We start from the raw sequence: 20,252 nt of genomic DNA on the forward strand, positions 1-20,252 counted from the left end.
AGACTGGATGACCAGGCACGTGGGAGCACCCACAGCAACACCCGTGGCATGCCCCTTTCGCGCTCGCTTGATCTGCAGACTGGACGATCAGGAGCGTGGGAACACCCACAGCAACACCCATGCACGCCGCTTTCACGCTCGCTTGATCTGCAGACTGGACGATCAGGAGCGTAGGAACACCCACAGCAACACCGATATACCCTCTTTTCACGCTCGATTGATCAGCAGACTGAATGATCAGGCGCATGGGAACACCCACAGCAACACCCATGCACGTCCCTTTCATACTCGCTTGATCTGCAGACTGGACGACCAGGCACGTGGGAACACCCACAGCAACACCCGTGGCATGCCCCTTTAACGCTCGCTTGATCTGCAGACTGGAAGATCAGGAGCATGGGAACACCCACCGCAACACCCATGCACGCCCCTTTCACGCTCGCTTGATCTGCAGACTGGACGATCAGGAGCGTGGGAAAACCCACAGCAACACCCATGCACGCCCCTTTCACGCTCGATTGATCGGCAGACTGGATGATCAGGCATGTGGGAACACCCACAGCAATACCTGGGGCACACCCTTTTCACGCTTGCTTGATCTGCAGACTGGATGATAAGGCACGTGGGAAACCCACAGCAACACCCATGCACACCCCTTTCACGCACGCTTGCTCTGGAGACTGGACGATCAGGTGCATGGGAACACCCGCAGCAATACCCGTGGCACGCCCCTTTCACGCTCGCTTGATCTGCAGACTGGATGATCAGGCATGTGGGAACACCCACAGCAACACCCATGCACGCCCCTTTCACGCTCTGTGTAGGAAGGTGGATATCTGACTATATGGTTACCCTAACTTTTTGCCTAGTGTTTAGCTGGTTTTCAATTTAGTTGGCCTGTGATCCTGCTATTCAGGGCCCCAGGCTATCTGCTCTCCCTATAAAATGGACTCCATGTAGGTACATACCTGATTGGGTATTGGGTCACCTTTGTGAGCTCCTGTATAGTGTACCATAGGTACCCAGGGCATAGGTGCACCCAAGGCCTACCAGGGGCTGCAGCGTGTATTATGCCACCCCTGGCTGGCCATCTAAACTGACACCACATGCTGTTCACTCAGCTTGGGTAAGGTGGTGTAATCACCCCTTACTTAGATATAGTATATCTATATCTACCTTATATATAGACACATAGTAACCTATAAGTCACTCCTTTGGCAGGCCTTAACAATCCTGGAGGCATAGTGCTTGGTTTTATGTGAGTGGGTGTCCTAGCATGAGCTGAGCCCCTCTGTAGCTTTCGAAACCATCTCCTTATAGCGGTTCTATGATATAGCCATACCATATACTCTTAAGTGCATTATGATCCTTGCGGTTAATGCTAACTTTGGTTTGGCTTTATCAAAACATGTCGTGTAAGGTGTCAAACGCTTTGGAAGACTTCCCCCCCCCCCCACCAGTCATGGCAGTGGGGGTAGCATTCCACCCTTCTAGAGGGAGAAGACATGTAGTTACTGCTTTACCCGGTTAAAGTTAAACAGAGCCTCAGCATCACAAAATGGATGCTGCTGCCACAGACACAAGTCTGACCTCCTGCTGCTGGGGGAAACTCCAGCAGGGGAGGCCTGGACAATAGGTTTCCTGTCCAGGGAGGGGCTAGCACCTCCCCAGACAGCCTGTAGTGTATTGGGGCAGGGTGGGCTGAAAGGAAAGATGCAATTCTAGACACTGCCTGGGGCACACAAGGTGCTCCATGCATAGCCCGGTTCAAACCAGTTGCTGGGGCACTCCAGCCCCGCTCTGGCGTGAAACTGGACAAGGGGAAAGGGGTGTAACCACCCCCTTCTCAGGTCCACCCATAGGAGGGACCTAGCAGGTAATCCAGCCCCTTTTATCAGTATAAAGATAGGAGCTGTGTCCCCAGGACTTTAGATTATCCTGGAACGAAACTTTGATACTGAACTCTTGGACATTCGACGTTCTATTTTGACTAGAAGACTGAAGACATCTCCCTTGTGGTCAAGGAGTGACCACCCTGTGCAAACAGGAACCACTAGTAACTTGCCAGTTTGCTTTGTCGACGCTCCCGCTGGAACCCAAAGACTCAGCGACTCAGGAACTGGACTTCCAGACTTCTCTGACTCCGATCCACATCCACAGTAAAGCTGAGACCCGTGGCAGACATGAGAGACGTGGGACCGGGCACCCTGGACTTCCAGCATTTTGCTAACTGCATCGACTGCTGAGGTAACTCGCAGTTGTGCATTGGGGTACAAGAAGACCCATACCCGAGCAACATTTCCACCAAAGCTCAGCCCTCCCCACTCCACGAGTGCCACGTGGGGCTTGCTCCTGCATTTCAGCTCAATGCATCTTCCCGGTTGCTAGCCCGCTGGCTAGTGAGCCCTCTGAGGACTTCTTTGTGAATTTACTCTACTGGCCTGGTTGCTCCAGGCCTGCCCCAGCTTCCCTCCAAAGGAGAAGTGCCCCAGACCTTGCTGGTCTGACTCGAAGCCAATCTTCACTTCCTGCATGGGTTGCGTTTGCCAAGGCTTGTTGAATTCAATCCGGATACTGACGCTGCAGTCAACTAGATTCTTTGTGGTACAGCTTGAATCCAGCTCCTGGTCATCGTCGACCCCTCCTGGTCCTCGTGGCTGCAGAGACCAGCTTCACCTCTTCACCTGCAATCAGCTTGACATCGCCTGGTTCCTTCCTGGTTTCTTCCTGGTCACTGGCTACTGACCCAGACTCTGTCCCCTCTCCTTTCAGGTTCTTCAGTTCCTCGATCCACCCTTGGATCCACTCGGACACTTTTCCTCGAGTCGCCTGCAGCACTTCTTTGCAGCTCTCCATAGAAACCATCAACGAAACCCGACACCAAAAGACACCTATGCGCCCGGCTTCCCTGGGTGAGGTAACTCGAGTACTCCGGTGCTCCCGTGGGTATTGACTATCCAAATGTCCTAGTCTAAAGGGGTTTTGTCGTAGTCCATCCGGAAGTGCCCTAAATCTATAACTTTGCAACTTTTACGTTCCCATTATAAGTCAATGGCAACTCGCGACTGTGTTTAGACACTGCACGCGTCTCCCGTGGGTCTCCTACTTCCTAACCTTTGGTTGTCTAGTGTAGCCCCAGCTATTCCCTAGGCCCTAGGCCTATTCACTCTTTCTGTAGAGGCTCTTATACCACTATTTAAGTATATGGTTTGTGAGGCCCCTATGGCATTACTATATATTAGAACATTGGAATGTTGGGAGCTCCATTGAAAACAATGGAGTGCTCTGGGCTTATAATGGCTGGTGTAAGCCTGGAGCTCCAACATTCCAATGCTTCTTTGTTCACAGCTCTGGCTGTGATCAAAGGCTTCAAGGAACCTAAGGGGATTCCAATCCCCTCACGCTCCCAAAAGGCTTTGTTTTTTTGTTAGAGCATTCTGTCCTCTAGTGACAGAATGATCTAATAGCCTTATAGCCCTTCGTAGATGGGCTATACCGCTATTAAAATCCCTCTCCCTTGTTAAAGGCCCTCGCCCTCGGCTCAGGCCTTTAACGCTGGAGAGGGCCTTTAATAGCCGGTATAGCCTTTTACGGCGGGCTATAAGGCTATAGTGTGCAACTTATTGTATGCTAATTAAGTAACTTGTGATGTTCTTTTACCTCTGACCTCATAAAGAGTGCAGAGGGGTTGTGTTAGAAATAAATACATATATATTTGATACATACCTTGTGTGGTGTCCTTTCATTTGGTATTCAAGGGATTATAATTGGTAAAACAAACAGCTTCACATGCTCTTTGGAGCTTAGCCTAAGACTGCTGGTCCATGCTTCCATAGCTGGTCTATAAGGTTGACTTTACAACCACCATCATAAGGGTCGATTACACTGGTGCAAGGTGCCCACTAGAATAGTGGACATCATATGCCAGGCTAACTTCTCACACTCGCTTGATCTGCAGACTGGACGATCAGGAGCGTGGGAACACCCACAGCAACACCCATGCACGTCCCTTTCACGCTCGCTTGATCTGCAGACTGGACGATCAGGAGCGTGGGAAAACTCACAGCAACACCCATGCATGCCCCTTTCATACTCGCTTGATCTGCAGACTGGATGACCAGGCACGTGGGAACACCCACAGCAACACCCGTGGCATGCCCCTTTAACGCTCGCTTGATCTGCAGACTGGAAGATCAGGAGCATGGGAACACCCACAGCAACACCCATGCACGCCCCTTTCACGCTTGCTTTATCTGCAGACTGGACGACCAGGCGTGTTGGAACACCCAAAGCAACACCCATGCACTCCCCTTTCACGCTTGCTTGATCAGCAGACTGGACGATCAGGGGCGTGGGATCACCCACAGCAACACCCATGCACGCCCCTTTCACGCTCGCTTGATCTGCAGACTGGGCGATCAGGAGCATGGGAACACCCACAGCAACACCGATATACCCCCTTTTCACGCTCGATTGATCAGAAGACTGGCTGATCAGGCGCCTGAGAACACCCACAGCAACACCCATGCACGCCCCTTTCACGCTCGCTTGATCAGCAGACTGGACGATCAGGGGCAGATATTCCCTGAGATCAGGGGTAGCTGCTCTGTGAGGGTCCATCAGGGCCACTTATCCGCAGAAGCCCAGCCCACGTGCTGCTGTGTGACGATGTTTCACCCGGCTCTACCCTCCTGTTGTGTCGTTGGGGTGTAGTGACGGCCCTAGGGACAGCAACTCGGGCCCTACACTCGGGGGCACCTTCGGTAGCTAAGGCCTAACACGTCACCCTGGAAATAAGAGAGTCGGACATCTGGGATCTCTTTATGGCTCTCCGCACTCGTGCCTAACTGGCGTAGGTGCGTGCGGGGCCCCTCTTTATTATAGGAGGTCACATGACCCAACGTTGCACTCCCGTGGCGTCACAGGCGTGCCAGAACCAGGAACACCACATTCCTCCTAAAACATGAAGAAATAAAACACACAAAATTTCAACAGTCCACCTTGATACATTGCAGCCAGCAATCTGCTCGAAAACCTTTCAGATTAACAGCCATGATATGTGACAAACAACAGTCTATTGCCTCGAAATTTGAGTTGGCATCAGAACAGTCTTACGTGAGGTAGTCCCGCAGGCGGCAGGAGGGTTCGGGGTTTCTTCTCAGCCCATATTGCGATTCTCCTCGCCTCGGTGTGCCCTCTTCACTGGTCTGGACTGGTGGCTGAGGGCTGTTAATTGCACCATTGGGAGCCTCCCTATTCTCAACGGCATCTGTGTCCTCGTTCAGCCCGCAGCTCGAGTCCTCATGATTGTTATCTCCTCGAGAGTCTTCCTGTCTTGTCAATGATTCAGGGGTAGTGGGACTGACGACTGCGCCGTTTGCTGAAGGGAGATTTGAAGGGCAGCGTGACCCTAGTGCTGGATGGAATCGCTTGAAATGTGACACATTCCTGGTTACTGTCTCTCTCCCTCGGGCAGCTATGATACGGGTACCTTTTACACTGATCACACACCAAGGTCCTCGTTCATAGGTCAGCCTGAATTTCCCGCTGGTTACTCTGTTTCTGAGGAGTACTAAGTCTCCCCTGCTGAACTTGACTGCTACGGCCCCCCTTCTCTTGCTGATCTGGGCATACGTTGTCTGCCGTTTCCTCGCAATCTTGTTTTCATCCGTCCCCTCTGGGGTCCACTGTGGATGATGGGGGATGGAGTCAGTCACTACTCGTCCCATGAGGATGTGTGCGGGCGCCTCCCCCGTGGTTGTGTGGGGTGTTTGCCTGTAGCTCCGGAGGAATATGAAGATAGCCATTTCTACTGACTGGCTCTTGTCATGTGCAATTCGGATTACTTTGTTCAGAGTTCTCATGAACCGTTCAGCTTCTCCATTGGCCTGAGGCCAGCGTGGGGTGATGCGGCGATGCCGAGTGCCGAGGGAGGCTAGATAGGTAGCTAGTTCCTGTCCTTGAAACGGGGGCCCATTGTCGGTTCGTAGTTTGCGCATTACCCCATGAGCAGCAACGATCTTCTCCAGCTTGGGTATGACATCTCCGGCACTGGTGCTCGTTATTATTTCAACCTCTGGATATTTGGAGTGGTCGTCAATTACCACTAGGGTGTGTCTTCCATCCGGTAGGCTGCCAAAGTCCATACTGACCCGTTCCCAGGGTTGCTGCGGCCGAGGTTCTACTATGACTGGAGCTTCACGCGGGACATCTCCCGTGACTTGACAGGCCGTGCATGATCTCACCATTCTTTCCACCATTTCATCCATAAGAGGGAACCATACTTTGGTCCTCAATCGTGCCTTGGTCTTGACTATTCCTTGGTGGCCGACGTGAGCGAGTTGTACCACTTGTTCAGTCAGTGCCGAGGGTATTACCAGCCGGTGTCCTCGTAGCAGGCATCCGGTGTTGTCCTCATTTAGCTCCTCTTTTACATGGTGTAGACTTTCCATTATTCTTTGGGCTTCCGGTGTGAGTGCCTTCCAGCTTTCTTTGGCACGGTGCCAATTCCCTTTCCGAAGAGCTTCTCGAGCTCTTTGTATGCAGACATCTTGTCCCGTAGCTTCCGCGATGTCATTTACTGATAGGGGTCGTGGACATGACTGGGCGGTCACACACTTTACATAGGCTTCCGTGTCTTGAGCCTCTTCCATTTCTTCCGGGGTGGCGGCTCGGGGGTGCCGCGACAGGTAGTCTGCTGGATTCCTTGCCCCTGGCTGATATTCAATGCTGCAGTTGTACTCTTGTAGTTGTAGCATCCATTTTTCTATGCGGGGTGGTGGCTTTGTCGAGGTCCCCGAGAATAGAGCTACCAATGGCTTGTGATCGGTCACGACCGTGAATGGCTTACCATACACGTAGAGATGAAAATGTCGGCATCCCCAGTGAATGGCTATGGCTTCCTTCTCGATTTGTGAATATCGTTGCTCCGTGTCTGTGAGTGAACGACTGGCGAATGCAATCGGTACCCAGTCCAGTTCATCCCGCTGTTTTTGCATCAGTACTGCGCCTAGCCCGGCTGGGCCAGCGTCTACCGCTATCATGGTGAGGTTTCTGGGGTTGAAGAAGGCCAGGGTAGTGTTGTCCGAGAGAGCTGCCTTGATGTCCTCGAATGCTTTTTCTTGCTCCGGTCCCCAGGTCCATGGTGTGGAGTCTTTCGTGAGCTCTCGCAGGGGAAGTGTGAGGTTGGCAAGGTCCCTGATGAACCTCCCACAGTAATTGACCATACCGAAGAAACTCCGAACTTCAGTGACTGTGGTGGGGGGTTTTGCGTCCTTGACGTCCTTGACCTTTTCCGGGCCTGGATTGACTCCGTCAGCAGAGAATGTGTATCCGAAGAATCCTATCTTTCTCCGCAGGAACTCACACTTTTCTCTGTGCAAAGTGAGACCGGCCTCTCTCAGTCTTCGGAATCCTTGTGTTAACCGTTGGTTGTGCTCTGCAATGGTACGGGCATGTATCATGATGTCATCACTGACGTTAATGACGCCCGGTATGTCCGCTATCAGCTCCTGGATCACGTTCTGGAAGACCTCCGCTGCGCTGGAGACGCCAAAGCTGAGTCGGGTGTACCTCCTGAGGCCTATGTGAGTCGAGAACGTTGTTATGTTTTGCAACTCCTTGTCCAGTACCAACTGGTGGTATCCCGACCGCAGGTCCAGCTTCGAGAACCAACAGGCTCCGGCCATTTCTCCAATTAAGTCGTCAATGGTGGGCGTGATGTGACGTTCCCGTTTGATGGCCGCGTTGGGGAGGCACATGTCTACGCATATCCGGACCGCGCCTGGCTGTTTTGGCTTCCTAGTGACTACGATGGGCGACACACAGGGGGTTGGGCCCGATACTTTCTCGATGATGCCAGCTGCCTCTAGCTTCCGGAGTTCTTCCTCCACCAGGGGTCTGAGGTGAAATGCGATGCGTCGGTGTCTCAGGGCTACAGGCTGTACCGTTTGATCTATGTGTAGGTGTATTTCTCGACCTGTAAATCATCCGATTCCCTTGAATATATCCGAGAACTCCATTATCATCTGCTGCACCGATTCTTCATGAACACCGAAAGCAAAGGTGACGACCCCTAGGTCTTCAGCTGCTCGACAACCCAGCAGCATGCCCTGCCCATCTTCTGACACGAAGATGTTGACGGTGATCGTTCTGTCACCATGGTGAATGGCGGCCCGGAACTTTCCCCGGATTTTGAGAGGGGTATCTTGACCGTATGCGAATACGGTGATGGGCGTAGAATTCAGAGCAGGGGGACGAGTCATTGTCCTATAGATTGCTGCACTCATGAGATTGATGGTAGCTCCCGTGTCCACTACGGCCATGATGTCTTGTTCCGCCACTCTGATCGGGCATTGCGGGAGTTTTCTGGTGCGTCGAGTGGCAGTACCAATCATGTGCACCTTGTGCACCGTCCTTTCTTCTTCTTCGTCATCGTCCATGTCGCTTTGACTTGGTTCACCTTCCGGTACTGCGTTTACCACCTGGCGGGGCCTGCGGAATTTCTTCGAGCGGCACACCTTCTCGAAGTGATTGAGCTTGCCGCATCCTGAGCATCGCTTCCCTCGAGCTGGGCACTCTGGTGCTGGGTGGTTCGGGCCTCCACAGTATCCACAGGGGTGTCCGGAGGCTCCATTCGGTGGCCGGGCCGGTTTCTTGTTCCATTTGGTCGGAGAGTGGACCTGAATTTTGTTAACAGGTTCTGCTTTAACCGTTGCTTGTAGCGCTGCTTCCATATGGGCAGCCCGAGCTTTGGATAACTCTTTCGTGCGACCGAGGGTCAGTATGTCGGCTAGTGGTTTGCCTGATTCCTCCAGTATGCGTTCCCTCAATTTTGCGGAGGCGCAGCCCTGGATTATTTGTCCTCGTATTTCCTCCGTGACGTCAGCAAATCCACAGGATAGCGCTAGCTTCTTGAGCCTAGTGTGGTATGTGTCCAAAGACTCCTCTGGCAACTGTCACGCTTGCCTGAATATGAATCGTTCGTAGTCTTGATTGGCCATGGGTTCAAAATGTGCATTCAGGGCATTGATCAGTGTGTGATGCGTTTTGGGAGTTGCTTCAGTGAGCGTTCTGGCGATGGAGTGTGTCTTTGCCTCCTAAGTGGAGCACCATGGCTCTTTTTTGTTCCTTGCGTACTTTTGGGGCCTCGAAAAATACCAGGAGCCTGTCCACCCACTCTTTCCATTTGGGGGCCAGTGATGATGGTGATCCTTCCACCACAAAGGGTTCGATGGGTGGAATCGTAGCCATTGCACTACAGGCGTAGTGTTGAGCCCTTGAAGTGTGGGGTGAACTGTGATGATGGTGTCTACAGGGGCCTGGCGCAGTTCGTCGCTACTGACGTGACCGCCCCTCTGCTGGGGCTCGCTCCCTTGTCGAGGAGGCTTGGAGGGTAGATGGGGAAGAGGCACCGTCCGTGAGGAGACGTTCCCCCCCTTTTTGGAGGCAGTAGAGAGGCGGGACGCGTGCGACCAGCGCACCATCCACGTGCGAGTGAAATTTGCTGCGGGACCGGCAGGCACCGCGTCCGCGGGATGCGTGGGAGAATGCAGGGCGCGGTACCTTCGCCGTGCGGCTCCGGCAGATGCGCGCTTCACGCATGGGCAGGGAAGCCTGGTGCGGCGCTGGCCAGGGATCCACAGGGTAGGGAGCTCCAGGCCCCCGGCCGGCAGGCGACTGCAGCCGTACGCCTCACGGGGTCCCAGGACGGCACAGCCGGGCAGCAGGCGGGGTACGGGGTGTGAACGGCTCACCTCTACGCCCACCGGGCTCCGCGCGATGTCCTTGTGCTCGCACAGCGTGTGCGTGTGCGGACGTGGGGCACGAGCACCGCGAGCGGGGAGACACGCTTGCGGCCGCCGCACGAGAAAGCAGGTGCACACACACGCTCGGCGAGGGCTCGGCAGCCACCCTCGTCGCCAGTTGTTGTGTCGTTGGGGTGTAGTGACGGCCCTAAGGACAGCAACTCGGGCCCTACACTCGGGGGCACCTGCGGTAGCTAAGGCCTAACACGTGGCCCTGGAAATAAGAGAGTCGGACATCTGGGATCTCTTTATGGCTCTCCGCACTCGTGCCTAACTGGTGTACGTGCGTGCGGGCCCCTCTTTATTATAGGAGGTCACATGACCCAACGTTGCACGCCCGTGGCGTCACAGGCGTGCCAGAACCAGGAACACAACACCTCCCTGTTCGCCCATAGGCTTGTATACATGGCTGTCCACAAGACCCCCTGCCCTGCCCACTGCCTCATACCTGACCGGGAAAAGATACTGCTCACTCAACAGCACATACCGGGAGCTCGGCTGTCCCACTGTCCACTGCCCACTGTCCCCTGGCCCGCTGTCCACTGTCCAACTGTCCAACTGTCCACTGTCCAACTGTCCAGTGTCCGCTGCCCACTTTCCTATTGAACTACTGTCCAAAGGCACACTGTCCACTGGCCTCCTGTCGCCTGGCCTACTGTCCACTGTCCACTGTCTACTGTCCACTGTCCTACTGACCACTGTCCTACTGTCCACTGCCCACTGCCCTACTGTCCTACTGAACTACTGTCCAAAGGCACACTGTCCACTGGCCTCCTGTCGCCTGGCCTACTGTCCACTGTCCACTGTCTACTGTCCTGCTGTCCACTCATCTGCAGGACTGTCCAAGGGCCCCATCCATCCACTTCCAGTCACTTGACGTGGAACAGACGCTCCGCATTTCATCAAAGATCCCAGTGACGTCACATCCCTCGGTTCTTTCCACCCCTCTTTACTGTCACAACCTCCCACCCCCTACGGCCCCCTTCGACCTCACTCTGCATCTCCCCTTCTCGGGGGAGGGGCCCCTGAGCCCCCAGGACGACAAGTTTCACTGCTGCATGACACATATATTTGTATTCTGTAACCTGTGCCCTTTCCTGCTTGAAAACTCGATAGAATTATTCAAACCCGAGGGTAGTGTTAGTTTACGCTCCAGGTATGAGGTTTGAAGGTGGATTACCTTAACTAATAAGAGTCTTTGTCAGCTCTGTGAAATATGGAAACACATCAACCAACCATGCTTTGGAGCCATAATCGGCATATGTGGTCGAATGCTGCCATCTAGTGGTGAGAGGGAAGAACGCACCACAGAAGACCAGAGCTGAACCCTCTCTGCCTCTCCACGCCCTGAGCATGGACAGCAGACATGGTACTGACCATATCATGGACCCAGTGACGTTATTGTTGACTCTAACTACAGGTGCAACCTGCTCCTTTGGCCATGAGGAAGACCCGTTGTGAGTTGTGATGTGGGTCGAAACGTCAACAGATGTTCCTTGGTCGCACTGTCACTGTAGGCAGCTGCCATGCTCTTGTTTCTTCCTACAGGTTGCTGGGTTTATCAACTCCCCTTGCTCGGCAATATCACTGGTCCAGTCAGACTCCCCCACACCCCCAGCACCCCCCCTCCTCCCCCTTCCCCAGCCTCCTGCATAAACAATGTGTTTTTCTTTTTTGACAGGATGTGCCATGAAATAGGAACCGTTTGTTCCAGTCAATGAAATTAAAGCCCATTCTAACCTCGCTATTAGAAACACGCAGCGCCTCAGCGGTAGGCGCTACAATCTGTTCCAGGTTGGGTTATTACATGGCCTGTGCCTCCCCTCGGAGCCTCAGCAGGAGGCGCTACAATCTGTCCCAGGTTGGTTTATTGCACCGGCCTGACCCCCCCCCCCCCCTTCCCCCTCCCAGGGTACAAAGTGTCCAAAAGCAGCAGTCAGAGGTGCACGACGGACTGATGCATGTGATGACGTCATCCAGCCGTGCGTGTCACTGGTTCCCGCACAAGGACCACATGGGCTTCCAAAGTGTATGTTGGGGTCATGAGGGTTGGGGGGGGGGGGGACTCTTTGTGCCATGTCTCACCCAATCACCCCCTCCAGCTGCAAAGGAGCCGGGGTCAGCTGGTGCTATCAGCCCAGAGACCACCGTACCCAGGGCTTTAAGTGGGCCGGGTCTCAAGGGGTCTGAGCACCGGGAGTTTTTTAAAAGAGGCCTCGAAACGGGTCTCTATCGGGCTCTGTTTTGAGCCCTGGCACAGGCGGTCCGTTTTTTTCCAGACTGCAGAGACAGCAGTTTACTGTCACTGCAGTTGGAAAAAAGTGCCAGGGCACAAAACAGCCCGATAGAGACCCGTTTCGAGACAAGCACATGGATGTGCGCTGCCCACACTACTCACTTCTCACTAATGGAGAAGTTGCAGCATGACGTCACGCCAGGTGAGCGTTGTGGGGGAAGGGAAATCCTTTAAAGAGAGTCATTTTCTCTCTGGATTTCTCTTCTCTTTTTGAAACTCAAGAGCAGCAACATTGTGGTAGGGTCACCAGGGCTTTAAGTGGAAGCTTTTTCAATATTATATGTAACAAGATATAGTTGCAGCTTATTTATCTTATGCAACTAATAACCATTGACAAAGCCAATAGTCCTTACTTGTTGTAGGTATGATGTTACTTATTGTATCACATGTCTGGATGCAATGACAGAAATGGCAAAATGCAAGTTGGGCGGCACACTATACTAAACAAAGATTTTTAGCGCAAGTGTTTAAAAGCCACGCCCCTAATTCGTGGCCACGCCCCTTTGAGAAACCCCCCAGTTTTTTCATCCCACTTAAAGCCCTGACCGTACCTCCACAGGGGGTCTCACCCCCTCTATTGAGGCCCCCACACTGTGCAAGCCCCACCTCGCCATACTAGGAAAGGACCCACTTTTACCAGCTTTTCGGCCCCACTGAACCCCCAAAGCACAGAAACGATGATGGGGGGCGGCAGGCTATAAGTCTCACCAGTGGCAACCCCTCGGTGCGCATCCCAACCCACCGAGCTTTTCCCCACTCTGCGCCCACAGTTCAGACATGGCTATATGCAAATCAGTCTGACCCTGTGCCTCATGGGAACAGTCCAGCCCGAACTGCCAAGCCATGTCTTCCCTGGACTGGATTCAAACTTCCTAGGACCGGCCCTAGGAGGGCTCCTGAGCCGGGCACAGCTTGGTCCGAGTGGCACAGGGAGCAGGGACCCCCGTCTGGGCACACCCTGCCCTAAGGGGGGGTGCATCAAACACACAACAGCTGGCTGCACTCAAACTATGGAGCTGACTGCGAAAGAGAGAGTGCGTGGGGGAAGGATCCTGTTTGTGCATTCCTTCTCAGGGGGCGCTGACCTCAGGGGGGCGCTGACCTGTGGGGGGGGCGCTGACCTCAGGGGGGCTCTGACATGTGGGGGGGAGGGCTGACCTCAGGGGGCGCTGGCCAGGGGGGGGGGCGCTGACCTGTGGGGGGGTGCTAACCTGTGAGGGGGACGCTAACCTGTGGGGGGGCGCTGACCTCAGGGGGGCTCTGACATGTGGGGGGGAGGGCTGACCTCAGGGGGCACTGACCTCAAGGGGGCGCTGACCTGTGGGGGGGTGCTAACCTGTGAGGGGGACGCTAACCTGTGGGGGGGCGCTGACCTCAGGGGGGCTCTGACATGTGGGGGGAGGGCTGACCTCAGGGGGGCGCTGGCCTGTGGGGGGCACTGACCTGTGGGGGGGCACTGGCCTGTGGGGGAGGGGCTGGTCTGTGGGGGGGTGGGCTGTGTTTAGCAATAACTCATGATTGGAGAGATGAGGGGCACGTTTGCCCGGTGTTAGTGAAGGAGGTCATGGGGGTGTTGGAGCCCCCAACCCTGAAGGAGGGGTGCAGGCAGTGAGACGGGGCAGGGACTGAGACCCTGGAGCCTTTAACATTGGCCCTTAGGGGCCCCTCAGAGGACGACGCCTAATGTCAGGTTTCACTGAGCGAGGCTGCTCCGGCAGGAGGGTGCTGTAAGGGTTGGAGGGGCCCCTCCTGGCACCCGCTCATACAGTGGGGCTGAGGGGGGGTGGGGTGTTGGGGTCACACTCAGAGCCCAAAGAAGGAGCCCGCTCTTACATTGGGGGGGGGGAGGAGGATGCCCCCCAGAGGGGGTGTTGGGGTCACACTCAGAGCCCGCTCTTACACGGGGGGTCGCCCCCCAGAGGAGGTGTTGAGGTCACCCTCAGAGCCTGCTCTTACACGGGGGGGGTCACACTCAGAGCCCGCTCTTACACTGGGGGGGGGGAGGGTGCCCCCCAGAGGGGGTGTTGGGGTCACACTCAGAGCCCGCCCTTACACTGGGGGTGCGGCCGTCGCGCTCTTCACGTCACTCCAGGGTTCCGCCGGTTCCGGTCCAGTAAAGCGCCTCGATCCAGTCGGCGCTTTGGCAAAGGGAACCCCCAGGTAGGCGCTGACCAGGCGCTCCGTCCCCTTCACGCTGAGCTGCACCCCCTCCAGCCAGCCGTGCTTGCTGTGCACCCTGGGGCTGAGTGCAGGGCGTCCTACAGGAGGCAGGGAGAGAGAAGACATATATCCAATCACTGCAGGGAGACCCAAGGAAGCAGGGAGAGAGAGAGAAGAGAGGGGACAGTGACATCCAAGGAAGCAGGGATGGAGAATAGATGGGACAGTGACCCAAAGGAAGCAGGGAGAGAGAGAGAAGAGAGGGGACAGTGACATCCAAGGAAGCAGGGATGGAGAATATAGTGGACAGTGACACCCAAGGAAGCAGAGAGAGAGAGAGAGGAGAGGGAACAGTGACACCCAAGGAAGTAGGGATGGAGAAGAGAGGGGACAGTGACACCCAAGGAAGCAGGGAGAGAGAGAGAAGAGAGGGGACAGTGACACCCAAGGAAGCATGGAGAGAGAATAGAGAGGGGACAGTGACACCCAAGGAAGCAGGGATGGAGAAGAGAGGGGACAGTGACATCCAAGGAAGCAGGGAAGGAGAAGAGAGGGGACAGTGACACCCAAGGAAGCAGGGAGAGAGAGAAGAGAGGAGACAGTGACACCCAAGGAAGCAGGGAGAGAGAGAGAAGAGAGGGGACAGTGACACCCAAGGAAGCAGGGAGAGAGAGAAGAGGGGGGACAGTGACACCCAAGGAAGCAGGAAGAGAGAGAGAAGAGAGGGGATAGTGACACCCAAGGAAGCAGGGAGAGAGAGAAGAGAGGGGACAGTGACACCCAAGATAGCATGGATGGAGAAGAGAGATGACAGTGACATCCAAGGAAGCAGGGATGGAGAAGAGAGGGGACAGTGACATCCAAGGAAGCAGGGAGAGAGAGAAGAGAGGGGACAGTGACATACAAGGAAGCAGTGAGAGAGAGAAGAGAGGGGACAGTGACACCCAAGGAAGCAGGGAGAGAGAGAGAAGAGAGGGGACAGTGACACTCAAGGAAGCAGGGAGAGAGAGAAGAGAGGGGACAGTGACACCCAAGGAAGCAGGGAGAGAGAGAAGAGAGGGGACAGTGACACGCAAGGAAGCAGGGAAAGAGAGAGAAGACAGGGGACAGTGACACCCAAGGAAGCAGGGAGAGAGAGAAGAGAGGGGACAGTGACATACAAGGAAGCAGTGAGAGAGAGAAGAGATGGGACAGTAACACCCAAGGAAGCAGGGAGAGAGAGAGAAGAGAGGGGACAGTAACACTCAAGGAAGCAGGAAGAGAGAGAAGAGAGGGGACAGTGACACCCAAGGAAGCAGGAAGAGAGAGAAGAGAGGGGACAGTGACACACAAGGAAGCAGGGAGAGAGAGAGAAGAGAGGGGACAGTGACACCCAAGGAAGCAGGGAGAGAGAAAGGAGAGGGGACAGTGACACCCAAGGAAGCAGGGAGAGAGAAAGAGGGGACAGTGACATCCAAGGAAGCAGGGAGAGAGAGAGAAGAGAGGGGACAGTGACATCGAAGGAAGCAGGGAGAGAGAAAGAGGGGACTGTGACATCCAAGGAAGCAGGGAGAGAGACAAGAGAGGGGACAGTGACACCCAAGGAAGCAGGGAGAGAGAGAGAGGAGAGAATGGAGGGGACAGTGACACCCAAGGAAGCAGGGAGAGAGAGAAGAGAGGACACAGTGACATCCAAGGAAGCAGGGATAGAGAGAAGAGAGGGGACAGAGACACCCAAGGAAGCAGAGAGAGAGAGAAGAGAGGGGACAGTGACACCCAAGGAAGCAGGGAGACAGAGAAGAGAGGAGGCAGTGACACCCAAGGAAGCAGGGAGAGAGAGAAGAGAGGGGATAGTGACATCCAAGGAAGCAGTGAGAGAGAGAAGAGAGGGGAAAGTGACACCCACGGAAGCAGGGAGAGAGAGAGAGAGAGAAGAGAGGGGACAGTGACACCCAAGGAAGCAGGGAGAGAGAGAAGAGAGGGGACAGTGACACGCAAGGAAGCAGGGAGAGAGAGAGAAGAGAGGGGACAGTGACACCCAAGGAAGCAGGGAGAGAGAGAAGAGAGGGGACAGTGAAATCCAAGGAAGCAGTGAGGGAGAGAAGAGAGGGGACAGTGACACCCAAGGAAGCAGGGAGAGAGAGAGAAGAGAGGGGACAGTGACACCCAAGGAAGCAGGGAGAGAGAGAAGAGAGAGGACAGTGACACCCAAGGAAGCAGGGAGAGAGAGAAAGAGAGGGGACAGTGACACCCAAGGAAGCAGGGATAGAGAGAAAGAGAGGGGACAGTGACACCCAAGGAAGCAGGGAGAGAGAGAAGAGAGGGGGCAGTGACACCCAAGGAAGCAGGGAGAGAGAGAAGAGAGGGGAAAGTGAAATCCAAGGAAGCAGTGAGAGAGAGAGAAGAGAGGGGACAGTGACACCCAAGGAAGCTGGGAGAGAGAGAAGAGAGGGGACAGTGACACCCAAGGAAGCAGGGAGAGAGAGAAGAGAGGGGGCAGTGACACCCAAGGAAGCAGGGAGAGAGAGAAGAGAGGGGCAGTGACACCTAAGGAAGCAGGGAGAAAGAGAAGAGAGGGGGCAGTGACATCCAAGGAAGCAGGAAGAGAGAAGAGAGGGGACAGTGACATCCAAGGAAGCAGGGAGAAAGAGAAGAGAGGGGACAGTGACATCCAAGGAAGCAGGGAGAGAGAGAGAGAAGAGAGGGGACAGTGACATCCAAGGAAGCAGGGATGGAGAAGAGAGGGGACAGTGACATCCAAGGAAGTAGGGGTGCTGAAGAGAGGGGACAGTGACATCCAAGGAAGCAGGGATGGAGAAGAGAGGGGACAGTGACATCCAAGGAAGCAGGGAGAGAGAGGGGAGAGGGGACAGTGACATCCAAGGAAGCAGGGGGAATGAAGAGAGGGGACAGTGACACCCAAGGAAACAGGGAGAGAGAGAGAAGAGAGGGGACAGGGAGAGAGAAGAGAGGGGCAGTGACATCCAATGAATCAGGGAGAAAGAGAGGGGCAGTGACATCCAAGGAAGCAGGGAGAGAGAGGAGAGAGGGAACAGTGACATCCAAGGAAGCAGGGAGAGAGGGAAGAGAGGGGACAGTGACACCTAAGGAAGCAGGGAGAGAGAGAGGAGAGGGGACAGTGACACCCAAGGAAGCAGGGAGTGAGAGAAGAGAGGGGACAGTGACACCCAAGGAAGCAGGGATGGAGAACAGAGGGGACAGTGACACCCAAGGAAGCAGGGAGAGAGAGAAGAGAGGGGACAGTGACACCCAAGGAAGCAGGGGAAGAGAGTGGACAGTGACATTCAAGGAAGCAGGGAGAGAGGGAAGAGAGGGGACAGTGACACCCAAGGAAGCAGGGAGAGAGAGAAGAGAGGGGACAGTGACATACAAGGAAGCAGGGAGAGAGGGGGCAGTGACATCCAAGGAAGCAGGGAGAGAGGGAAGAGAGGGGACAGTGACATCTAAGGAAGCATGGAGAGAGAATAGAGAGGGGACAGTGACACCCAAGGAAGCAGGGATGGAGAAGAGAGGGGACAGTGACATCCAAGGAAGCAGGGACGGAGAAGAGAGGGGGCAGTGACATCCAAGGAAGCAGGAAGAGAGGGAAGAGAGGGGACAGTGACATCTAAGGAAGCAGTGAGAGAGAGAAGAGAGGGGACAGTGACATCCAAGGAAGCAGGGAGAGAGAGAAGAGAGGGGAGAGTGACATCCAAGGAAGCAGGGATGGAGAATAGAGGGGACAGAGACATCCAAGGAAGCAGGGAGAGATAGAGAAGAGATGGGGCAGTGACATCCAAGGAAGCAGGGAGAGATAGAGAAGAGAGGGGATAGTGACATCCAAGGAAGCATGGAGAGAGGGAAGAGAGGGGACAGTGACATCCAAGGAAGCAGGGAGACAGAGAAGAGAGGGGACAGTGACATCCAAGGAAGCAGGGAGAGAGGGAAGTGAGGGGGCAGGGAGAGAGAAGCAATGTATGCAGTCACTGAAACCAGAACACTAGAGGCGCTTAACTCACTGAGGAACCTCTAGCAAGGACAGCCAAGGAGACAGGGAGAGGGGGGAGGGAGAGAGAAGAAAGCTAAAGTGACACCCAAGGAAGCAGGGAGAGTGAAGAGAGGGGGCAGGGAAAGAGAAGAGAGGGAATTGTGAGACCCAAAGAAGCAGGGAGAGGGAAGAGAGGGGATTGTGAGACCCAAAGGAAGCAGTGAGAGAGAAGAGAGGGGATTGTGAGACCCAATGAAGCAGGGACGGAGAAGAGAGGGGGCAGGGAGAGTGAAGAGAGGGGATTGCGAGAGCCAAGGAAGCAAGGAGAGAGAATCATTGAAACCAGGACACTAGAGGCGCTTAACTCCCTGAAGAACCTCCAGCCGGGGGAGAGACAAGGAAGCAGGGACAGAGAAGAGAGGGGGCAGGGAAAGAAAAGAGAGGGACAGTGACATCCAAGGAAGCAGGGAGAGAGAAGAGAGGGGACAGTGACATCCAAGGAAGCAGGGAGAGAGAAGAGAGGGGATAGGGAGAGTGAAAAGAGGGGATTTTGAGACCCAATGAAGCAGGGACGGAGAAGAGAGGGGGCAGGGAGAGTGAAGAGAATGGATTTTAAGACCCAAGGAAGCAGGGACGGAGAAGTGAGAGGGAGGTTAGAGTGAAGAGAGGGGATTGTGAGACCCAAGGAAGCAGGGACGGAGAATACATTTATCCAATCACTGAAACCAGGACACTAGAGGCGTTTAACTCACGGACGAACCTCCAGCTGGGAGAGAGACAAGGATGCAAGGATGCAGAAGAGAGGGGGCAGGGAAAGAAAAGAGAGGGACAGTGACATCCAAGGAAGCAGGGAGAGAGAAGAGAGGGGACAGTAACATCCAAGGAAGCAGGGAGAGAGAAGAGAGGGGACAGTAACATCCAAGGAAGCAGGGAGAGAGAAGAGAGGGGACAGTGACAGGGCATAGATAAGGGAGGGGACAGCGCAGAGAGGAGGGAGGCAGGGCATAGACAAGGGAGAGGGGCAGGGCAGACAGGAGCGAGATTGGGCAGAGAGGAGGGAGAGGGGGAAGGGCAGAGAGGAGGGAGTGGGGGCAGAGAGAGAGAAGAGAGAATAGGCAAAAAGTGGCAAAAACAAATGTGATAGCAAATCTTTTCTGCTTAATTATATGGCCCTTAACCCCAGCCAGACAGCATTTAAAATCGGGATCAAAAAATGTGTGAGAATGAGATCACTTATCATCGACAAAGCGCACCTTTTGAAACGCAGCCAGGCTGGGGCTCTTGTAAATCCGTACAGACGGCTAGCCCCTGCCACCTATCTGGGCTGCACATACTCACTGTACTTAAAGCGCAGCCTTTTCGCTCTCAGAATGGGTGACTGGCGATTTCTGCAAGATCTGCCTCCCTGGCGACGCACGGCAGAAGATCTAACTTGTAGAGGGTGCGGCAAAACAGCGGAAACTCTGTTGCATGTGGTCTGCCTCTGCCCAGCCTTTAACTCAGGACGCAGGTGTAAACTCAAAGCGGAATGGAGTAGGCTGGGTGCCCGGACCTGCAGGCGAGCCATTATGGTAGCTTTGAATCCTGAAAATACTGTCTTAAACATAAGGCTTACAAACTTCATCCAGCAAGCATACCGTAATCTTAAACAAAAGAGGCCCTGCTAAAGCGTCCCTCCCACTCCTTTTAATCACCCAATACACCCCCCAACATATTCCAATCTCAAGGGAGGGTGAAATGAAATGACCAGTCGCCGCAGGAATGTTGGTTGCCGTACATATGTATGATACCGCTGACAACGAGTGCAACGTAGAAGGGTTGAAGAGAAGAGTTCTCTTGCACAATATGTTTCAAACTATCTTCTCTTTTATCATTACCAGCCTGTGTTTTTATTTTTATTTTAAAATACTAAGGGTCAAGGAGGGTCAAGAGAGGACAACCTCTGCTTTTATAACGGCTGTTGAACTGACCGGGCCTTTGCTTCGCCTTCATTTTTATCCTATTAATTGATACATAATGTGAA

General features: G+C 54.4%; 1 protein-coding gene across 2 annotated transcripts in view; it reads right to left on the bottom strand.

Annotated features, from left to right (window-relative positions):
* LOC147689505 (pyrethroid hydrolase Ces2e-like) overlaps nucleotides 1–20,252 on the bottom strand; it is a 279,745-nt gene that overhangs the window by 204,316 nt on the left and 55,177 nt on the right. For both annotated transcript variants that reach the window (XM_086942262.1, XM_086942261.1), the window contains exon 2: nucleotides 14,156–14,360. In XM_086942262.1, the coding sequence (XP_086798388.1) occupies nucleotides 14,156–14,360 (205 nt within the window). The remainder of the gene's footprint in view (nucleotides 1–14,155; nucleotides 14,361–20,252) is intronic.

This window comes from Lissotriton vulgaris, chromosome 10, assembly GCF_964263255.1.
Source record: "Lissotriton vulgaris chromosome 10, aLisVul1.2, whole genome shotgun sequence".
Taxonomy (NCBI): domain Eukaryota; kingdom Metazoa; phylum Chordata; class Amphibia; order Caudata; family Salamandridae; genus Lissotriton; species Lissotriton vulgaris.